Genomic DNA, 9,245 nt, shown 5'->3' on the forward strand with positions numbered 1-9,245 from the left:
AGTCGATTTTTGCTTTAAACATATCCTTAACAGCCACCATTTTCCTCCAATACCAGCTGCTAGCCAAGGGAGCTTTGTAATCCCACCAGTCTAATTGCTTCAAGTATATGTTTTGAATCCATTTAACCCATAGATTATCTTTTTTGGAAGCAATTGCCCATATGTATTTCCCTATAGCTGCAATATTCCAATCTACAACTCTCTTAAAACCCAATCCTCCACCTGTTTTAGAATTGCATATGGTATGCCAAGCAACAAGTCCAGGCCCTGCATTATCACTCATTCCTCTCCAGAGAAATGCTCTACAAATGGCATCAATTTCCTTCAGTATTCTCTTCGGCAATATCATGATTTGAGCCCAATATGTGTGTATAGACATGAGAACTGAATTGATTAGTGTTACTCTGCCCATATAGGATAAATTCTGAGAACTCCATTGCCTAATTCAATGCATCATTTTTTCTAAAATAAGTCCACATTCCACCGAAGAAATTCTCTTAGAACAAATTGGAATACCAAGATATCTGAATGGTAATTGGCTTCTAGCAAAACCTGAAGCTTCTAGGATTCTATTAACCTCAGCCTCTATCATACCACTACAGTATATTGCAGACTTGTTTTGATTTGGTACCAAACCAAATGTCCCCGAAAACAGTTTGAGCCCTCTAAGCATCCATAGAATCGAAATAAAATCTCCATGACAAAACAGTAATAAGTCATCCGCAAAGCATAAATGATCAATTTCAAGGATTTGCACTTAGCATGATACTTATAATCAGAGATAGATCCCACTTTAATCATGATTCGAGAAGGGTATTCCATACCTAACACAAACAATAATGGAGACATTTGGATCTCCTTGCCTTAATCCCCTTTTTGCTACAAAAAAACCACATAAAGAGCCATTGAGCATTAAGGAAAATTTAGGTGTTCGAACACAAATCATGATTAGCTGGATAAGCTTCTTCGGAAACTTAAAAGCAGCAAGCATTTCCTCTATGAAATCCCACTCTATTGTGTCATATGCCTTCTGCAAATCAACTTTAATCAAACAGCTTGGCTTACAGTTTTTCCTTCCATAATGCTGAACTAAATCTTGACAAATCATGATATTGTGGGCTATGTACCTCCCATGAACAAATCCTCCTTGGTTTTCTGCAATCAAATCCGGAAGTACCCTTCTCAACCTTGCACATATCATTTTAGATGCAATTTTATAAAGCACATTACAACAGGAGATTGGCCGGAAATCACTCACTTTGCCCGGGCATTTGATTTTTGGAATGAGTGTGATGGTTGTAGCATTAATCTCTTTAAGTAGTTTCCCTGTGGTTAGGAAATCTAAAACAGTCGCACATACCTCAGGACCTACTAATTCCCAGTTATCCTAATAAAAAAAACTGTAATATCCATTAGGACCAAGAGCCTTTAGACCTGGAATGGAGAATAATGCCTCTTTAACTTCCTGAGCTGTAAAAGATTCTACCAGCAGCCTAGAATGCGCCTCAGAAATTCCAGGACCTAAATCAACAATAGCCGGTGATACCTTCCTCCTACTTTGCAATTGAGTCCCCAATAAATTCTGATAATAGTCTAAAAATGCTCTTTGTACACCATCTACTGTATCCACCCAGGTGCCTTGTTCAGTGTGTATAGAGTAAATGCGATTTTGAATCCTTCTAGCTTTCAATGAGGCATGAAAAATAGCAGTGTTTTCATCCCCATTCATCACCTAGTTGGTTTTTGCTTTCTGTGCTAAGAATAATAGGTATGCTCTGTTTAATTGGGTAAACTCTTCCCTAGCCAATGCCTCCTGTTGAATTAAAGACTCATTGAGAGGATCTTGATGCAAGCTTTTTTGAATTTCCAGCATGTAGAGCTTAGCTTGAACTTCAGACTTATGAATATCATGATATCCTTCTCTATTTATTTCTCGGAATACCTGTTTAAGCCTCTTTAACTTCAGGACTAATTTATACATTTCAGTACCCGAAACTACTTTATTCTAGTTAGTGCTAACTTTAGTTGCATATGATGAAGCTTCCTTCCACATTCTGAAATACCTGAATGGTTGCTTACCAATTTCCACAGCCAAATAAAAGGAAATAAGAATGGGACTGTGATCAAAGATACCTTCAGGGAGAAAAACAGCTTCAGAATTCGGATATTGATCTGTCCACTTCATGTTCACCATAGCCCTGTCAATTTTAGAGTAAACACAATCCTCAGGCCTTTGTTTATTTGTCCATGTATAAAAACACCCTGAATATTTCAAACCTTCCATTTGACAATTGGTCATGCAATCTCGGAGGCTCAGAGAAGGTTTCATAATAGTCTTCTTGCCAACACTCTCATTCTGATGCAAAATTTCATTGTAATCTCCCAAGATCATCCAAGCCTCATCAATCTTCAAGGCTAGTTCCTGAATATCCAACCATAATTGATCCCTCAATTTCCCATCATTAAACCCATATACAAAGGTAACAAAAAAACTTCCTGTCATGTGAGTGGCTCGAGCAAAACAATGAATGAATTGACTAGTACAAACTCTAATATCAATAGTATACATACTCGGATTCCATGCTACTGTTATTCGCCCTTTGTCTATCCAAGGATTATTAGTAGTGAAACACCAACCAGAAAATAAACTTGAATATATATTGCCCATGTTCTTATTCTTGACCTTTGTTTCAAGGAGACTAACCAGCCCAACTTTCTTGGAAATGATTAAATTCTTAATCTCTCGATGTTTAAGTTGGCTGTTAATCCCTCTTACATTCCAACATAAAATCTTATCCATGTCCTACAGAGGGATCTCCCCCCCTCTCCAGTATTCAACCTGCTTGTTCTTCCTTCCTCTGTCTCCTCAGTCAAAATAGAAAATTGGTTTGCCATAACTGTTGCTGGTGCAGAAACAACTGTCCCCTTGACTCCTTTGTTTGGTCGCTGAAACCCATCCTCATCTACTACTGGCTCCGGATTCTTCTCAGGCTTCAATTGCTTAGGTACCCATACTTGTGTCCCTTGAGTCTTCTTCCTACATACTTGAGCTTCATGCCCATTCCCAGAATAGTTTTTACAGATGATTGGAATCCATTCATACTCAACTTGTAAATCAATTTCCTGATCAAACTCATTCACAAAGCTGATTGTGGCTGGAAATTGTTGATCCATATTGATCTCAATAAGAATGTGAGGATAATAGAGCCTATCTCTGTATTTAGTGATATTATCTACTTGAATTGGCCTCCCGATTTGCCCCACAATCTTGAAAAGAGATTTCTCACCCCAATACTTAATATCCAGACCACCCAGTTGAATCCAAGTAGGAACAACAGTAATATCCTCCTTGGTGAAATCATCCACCGAGTTCTAAGGCTTCATAACCAGTGGCTTCTTACCCAGAAACAAATATCCTCCATTGAGTAATCGATCACGAAATTCCAAATTACAGAATCGGATAATGAAAATTCCTCGTGAAAGCACTCCTACTTTGTCTAAATTTTCCTTCCAAAGCCTTCTTACAAATCCATCCAAGATACTAACCGGAGGATTAGCTCCCACAACATAGCAGACAATAGAAGGCTGCCAGAAGTTAATCTCATCAGCAATATCCTTGGGTTCAATCTTGACTCCAATTTTCCTCCCCTGAGTTTGAGTAGAATGAACTCCTTTTGACGATTCTCCATTAGACCAGGCAACAGGTTGTTCTAGTATAGGAGATTTCAAAATCGGAGTAGAAGCATGCTTACCTAACAGCACATCTTGCATAGCTTCCTCAGATGCAGTCAACCAACTCCCAAGATCCGTGTGGATTGTATTTTGTTTTGGCGTGGATTCAGGCATTACTCGGGATAAATCCGATTGCAATTGCGTATTCTCCAGGTCTGCATCTTCTGCAATTTCCAATTCCTGTACCCCTAGGATTTCATCCATGGACCTTGTTTTAATGATTCTATCCGAAGAAGATGGCCCTCGTTTCTTGCCATTACTCTTTCCTTAGCTTTTCCCCCATTCCGAGCCCCCTTAGCCATAGCTCCGGTGAAATCACTGAGAGAGAAGAAGAGAAGAAAAAGAGCGGGAAAAAGTTTTTAATTCAACTATTTTTTTAATTGCTCTAAAAAAACTATTCATTCAATTAAAAAACAAAATAATTATTAAAAATTTTATAAATAAATAAAAAATTAGTCGTCATAAAGTGCATATAAAGAGACCAAATTCTCTATCTAATTTGTATACGTCCCTATGTCCCCAACCAATAAAAATAAAATAAATTAACAAAAATATCATCTTAGATATTTTATAAAAGGGAATTTACTCATTTGGTACCTTATGTTTTTGCAAAGTATAGTTTTGATACCTTTTGTTTTAAATAATGCTCATATGGTACCCTGTATTTTAAAATCATACATATTTGGCACCCTAGACTCAGATTTTATAGATAAGATTTTGTCAATATGACCAAACTGTCATCATTTATATGTAATTAAGTAATTAAATTTAAATTTGAAACTCATATAATTGAGAATAGTTTGATTAAATTAGTACATTTTATTAATCAAATTTGAGTTTAGAGTACAAAATATGTATGATTTTAAAATACGGGTACCAGATATGTATGATTTCAAAATACAGAGTACCGAATGAGCATTATTGTAAACACATGGTACCAAAATGATACTTTGTAAAAATACAGGGTACCAAATAGTTACCTACCCTTTATAAAATAACAAATATCGTATTTTGAGAGTTGTAGTATTTTCATTGGTGGAGGAAATGTGGACAAACAAATTAAAATTGAGACACATAATTTCAATCCTATAAAAATGAGGAAGAAATAGTGAAAAAAATAGAAAAGAAAGATAGTTATAGAATTATTTAGATTATTTATTTATTATTATTATTTTGAATTTAATACCTTTATTTTTATTAGAGTTTTCTAATTCAATAATTAGAAATTTTTTTTTTTCCATATGAAATATATCGCCACATTACAATTTGATGTGGAAAAATTTATTCATAAGGAAAATACCAGTTTGACCCTCCTGTTTTTCCCAAATACTCAATCGACCCCTGTGTTTTGTTAAATTACATTTCAGACTTTGTGTTTTGCAAAACAGATCAAAATAATACACTGTGCCCGATTTTGATCAATTTTTTTTTTAATATAACTAAATGCCCTTTAGGTTTTAGCTAATGAATTAAACTATACAAAATAAAACATTATTAAATTAAACAAGAATATAAAATTTTAACAATAATAAAAAAGAACATTTTAATTGATTAAAACTTTAAAATAATTATAACAAAGAAATAGTTTTATTAATAAAAATATAAACAATATACAAATTAAAACATAAATATAATCTAAATAAAAAAAGAAAAATAAAAACTAACCGAAATGAAATGTGAAAATTGAAATCTATTCTTCCTAAAAAAATAAAAACAACAACACTAATTTTATCTTTTTTCTTTTCTTTTCTTCTATTTCTTTATTGATTTGAAGAATTGTGAACTATGGTCGAGATTTGGGTTTGTGTTACTCCATCTCTCCCAATAGCCCCTCCCAAAGATCGAGCTTTTCCATCAAGGGAGCTTTTTCCCTCCCAATGGTTGAGATATGGATTTGTGAATGACCGACGTTGAGGAGCTTCTCTATCACTAATTGGAATCCATGGTGGAGCCTCGTCCCTCACGACCGACATCGAATCTGAGTTTGAGGCGGAGATCAATGGAGGACACATTTGGTTAATCGGGGATCTAGATTCGAAGGGAAATTTCAGAGGACATGTCTAGTTTTATGAGGTTCTGGGTTCGATAAAGAATAGCTACAAACTCCTTCTGGAGCATCGAGTTCAAGCATTCCAACCAGCCATTGCTCGATCCATTGATCCGAGTCCACTCCTTTAGCTTGATATGATGAGTCTTTTTCTTAACAATGAGCTTCCCTTGTGATATTCCTACCAACAAACATAACATAATCTCTACAACTACTAAGAATATAGGTTTTCTCTACACTTTTTTTTCAACCTTAAATAAAAAGCGCAGAGAAAAGGTTTGAAATAGTCTCAAATATCACATTTAATACCAGCGTACTATTTTATTGCGGTTAAAAAAACGCAGTCTAAAGTTTTAAGAGTGGGGAGGCAGGGACTTTTCTCTGTGGATTTCTCTAAAGATTCCGCGAAGAGAAGTCCCGGTTTCCCTGTATATTGAACCCGAACCTCAGAAACTGCTCATTTTTCCTTCACAGACCCTGGATAGGAACGACAAAGCCATTCGTCCCCAGCCACGGTAAGGTCCATTTTCACCATTTTTTTATTTTTATTTTTATTTTTCATTTTCTTGCATATTAACGTTTTAAATCATGTAAATATACATAATATTGATTTATTTTGAAGTTTTAGGACAAAAATGAAGAACTATTGAGTGAGTTTTATGGGGTTTTAATGTATATTTATAGGGTGGTTTTCAATTGTTTTTTCTAACGTTTTGAATGTTTATGGAAGATATTTTCATTGTTCAAAATAGGTATTGATCGCTAAAACTTGACTTTTTTTTAATATTTTGGTTTTTGGGTATTTTTTTTATATTATTTACCTAATTTATTGATTTTTTTAATAATGTTAATATTAATTATGTTAAATCTTTAAAATATATTGTATTTTACATAATTTTTTATATTATAATGTTATCCAACAAATTAGCATTGATGACATGGCAAGTGATCCCTGGACACGTGACTGACACCTGGAAGAGCTCTGCTAGGGTATCGACCAGAAGACACATTAGAAGCAGTAAGCAGCCCAGTCTTACCTGCGACCAGTCTGGTCGATGGTTCCACATACAAAGCAACATTACTGAGAAGATCTTTGTAAATCCCGAGTTTAACTCACACAATCTCCTGAGTATCCGATTATTCAGGAAATAATATCTGTAACAATCTTTTGTAATCCCCCTTGAGCCTATAAATAGCAAAAGATAGCTCAAGGAAGGGACTTTTGGCTTTTGAATCATTTGGGACTAGAGTAATTCTCCTAGTGATATTGTATTGTTCTTCAGAGGTTAGTGAAACTCATTGAACCCTTGTTCTTTGATCACTCCTTTGATTCTTATATCAATAACAGTCTAAGTGGACGTAGGTTATTACCAGATCCTGGGGCCGAACCACTATAAAAACATTGTGTTGTTATTACCTTTTTGTCATTACGTTCTTCTCTACACATTCATTCATATCAAGCATATTCTGACTCTGTGTCAGTTGACCAAAATCTGGGTCAACATTTTGGTGCTTTCATTGAGAGCTTGATTTATCGTTGCTGAGAAAACTAATGGCGAAAACTGGAAGGAAAGCTGGACAGGCGACCGCTGCTGCGCCATAAAATCCACCTCCTACTCCCCCTGCAAGCGTGGCGGAGGATGAGCCACATCTGGACTTTGAGGAGGAAGAAATGGATGATGCAACGCTGAAGAGTACCCTGGGGGCGTTACAGGAGGAGCTGGCTAGTCTGAAAGCCAGTCAAGAGACTGCTGCCGGAGTTGTGGCGCGGCAGCAGCAGAAGATTGAACGGCAGCGAGAGGAACTAAGCGAAAGGCAGGCGGAGATGGACCGCCGCCAGAGCGAAGCCATGGCAGCCCTCGAGGCGGCCTTGCAGCTAGCAAGGAATCAGGCCGCACTTGTTTCGCAACCTGACCAACCTGGCAATGGGCCACCCCAGAGGGGTCCTAATCCAAGCCCACCGATCCAGCCTTCGAGTCCACAAAGGCCCGAGCAGCCTCAAGCGCCCCATGACGATGTCTCGCTGGACCCTGAGGCCCAGCCACCATCCCAAGCTGGTCGCGGCAATCCCCCGCAACAGAGGCAGAATAGAGCCGAGCATCAACCTCGTAGTCCTAGAAACCATAGGGGCGATGAGCCAAACCTACCGAACAGAGGTCAGTATTCCCCTGGTAACAGGAGGGACTCAGAGTTAGGCTTTGCGGTCCGGGGTCCCCCACGGCACGATAATGCACGGGGACACCACGACCAGCGCAGGCCGCCCTCTAACGCTCGGGACGTTTCAGCCAGGAATGGAAATCGAGGGAACAGTCGATTCCACCATAGCCAGTCGAGGTTCAGAGATGGCCATGGATATAATGAGGCTGACTCAGGCAAGGGAAACGCTGTCCGAAGGAATGAAGAAAGAGGTAAAGGCAGGAGCCAGGCACCTCAAGATGACCAGCCCAATAGATGGGATGTTGGGGGGCAACCCAAACAAAATAATGTCTTCAACCGGCTCAGGGGTAGCGAGCAGCGGAGAAGAGACGAAGATTTGCGTGACGTACTCAACGATCGCCGCGAGCGGCATGGCTAGAACGTCCCCCTGGCAACAGAGGCCACATCGATTCCTGCCGCTGTACAGGCCCAAATAGACGCCCTCAACCAAGCAATGCAACAGCTGGTCGGGGGAAGGACATCTTACATTGACCACGATAGGAGGAAAGGCACTCCTTTCGTACAGAGGATAGCTAATGCCGAAACTCCAAGCAAGTTCAAAATGCCTACACTCCCAAACTTTGACGGGTATGGAGACCCAGTGTCTCATGTCAACAAGTTTGAAATTCAAATGGACATTCAGAAAGTGTCCGAAGACGCTCGGTGCAGGATCTTCCCTGCAACACTTTCTGAAGCTGCACAGGAATGGTTTTTTAAGTTCCCTCCCGCAAGCATAGTTTCCTGGGAAATGTTCGTAAGGGAGTTTTACGGACAGTTCTATGCAGGTCGTGTGCATCCAACCGAAGCAAACCAGCTGGTTGAAATTCGCCAGCAGGATGGAGAGTCAGTAAAGGACTACATCCAGCGTTTTATGCGAGCGGCGGTTGGAGCAAAAATGGTGGGGGACGAAGGCAAAATGATGGCCATTACCGCAGGGGTTAAACGTCATTCTCCCCCCTGGAAAAGTCTCTGAAAGGAAGGAGTGAGAACTACCCAAGAATTTTTAGACTGGGCTGATCGCTACATCAAGCTCGAAGAAGCCATTGCTGACGATGGAAAGCCCTCAAGCAAGGATAAGAAGGCTTCCGAACCCGCCAAAGCCGTCAATGGTTCCAAACCTAATGGCAACGGCAATGGAAAGAATGGTTGAAAACGGCCGTATAACGAGCCTTCCACCTCCGACAATAAACGAGCCAAGGGTAATCGTTATGAACCTCGGTTCACTAACTACACTGCCCTCGTCGAGTCTCGGGGAGAGGTTTATCAGGCC

The 9,245-nt window shown here is 39.0% G+C and overlaps 1 protein-coding gene across 1 annotated transcript; it reads right to left on the reverse strand.

Moving 5' to 3' along the window:
• Nucleotides 1–445: 445 nt before the first annotated feature.
• On the reverse strand, nt 446–1,729 carry LOC133795732 (uncharacterized). Its single transcript, XM_062233189.1, has 3 exons — nt 1,435–1,729; nt 825–1,326; nt 446–665 (listed from the first exon to the last, which is right to left on the reverse strand). Exons 1-3 carry the CDS (start codon nt 1,727–1,729, stop codon nt 446–448), a joined length of 1,017 nt encoding a protein of 338 aa, XP_062089173.1.
• Between the last annotated feature and the right edge of the window lie 7,516 nt (nt 1,730–9,245).

The sequence above is a fragment of the Humulus lupulus genome, chromosome 8, assembly GCF_963169125.1.
Source record: "Humulus lupulus chromosome 8, drHumLupu1.1, whole genome shotgun sequence".
Lineage (NCBI taxonomy): Eukaryota > Viridiplantae > Streptophyta > Magnoliopsida > Rosales > Cannabaceae > Humulus > Humulus lupulus.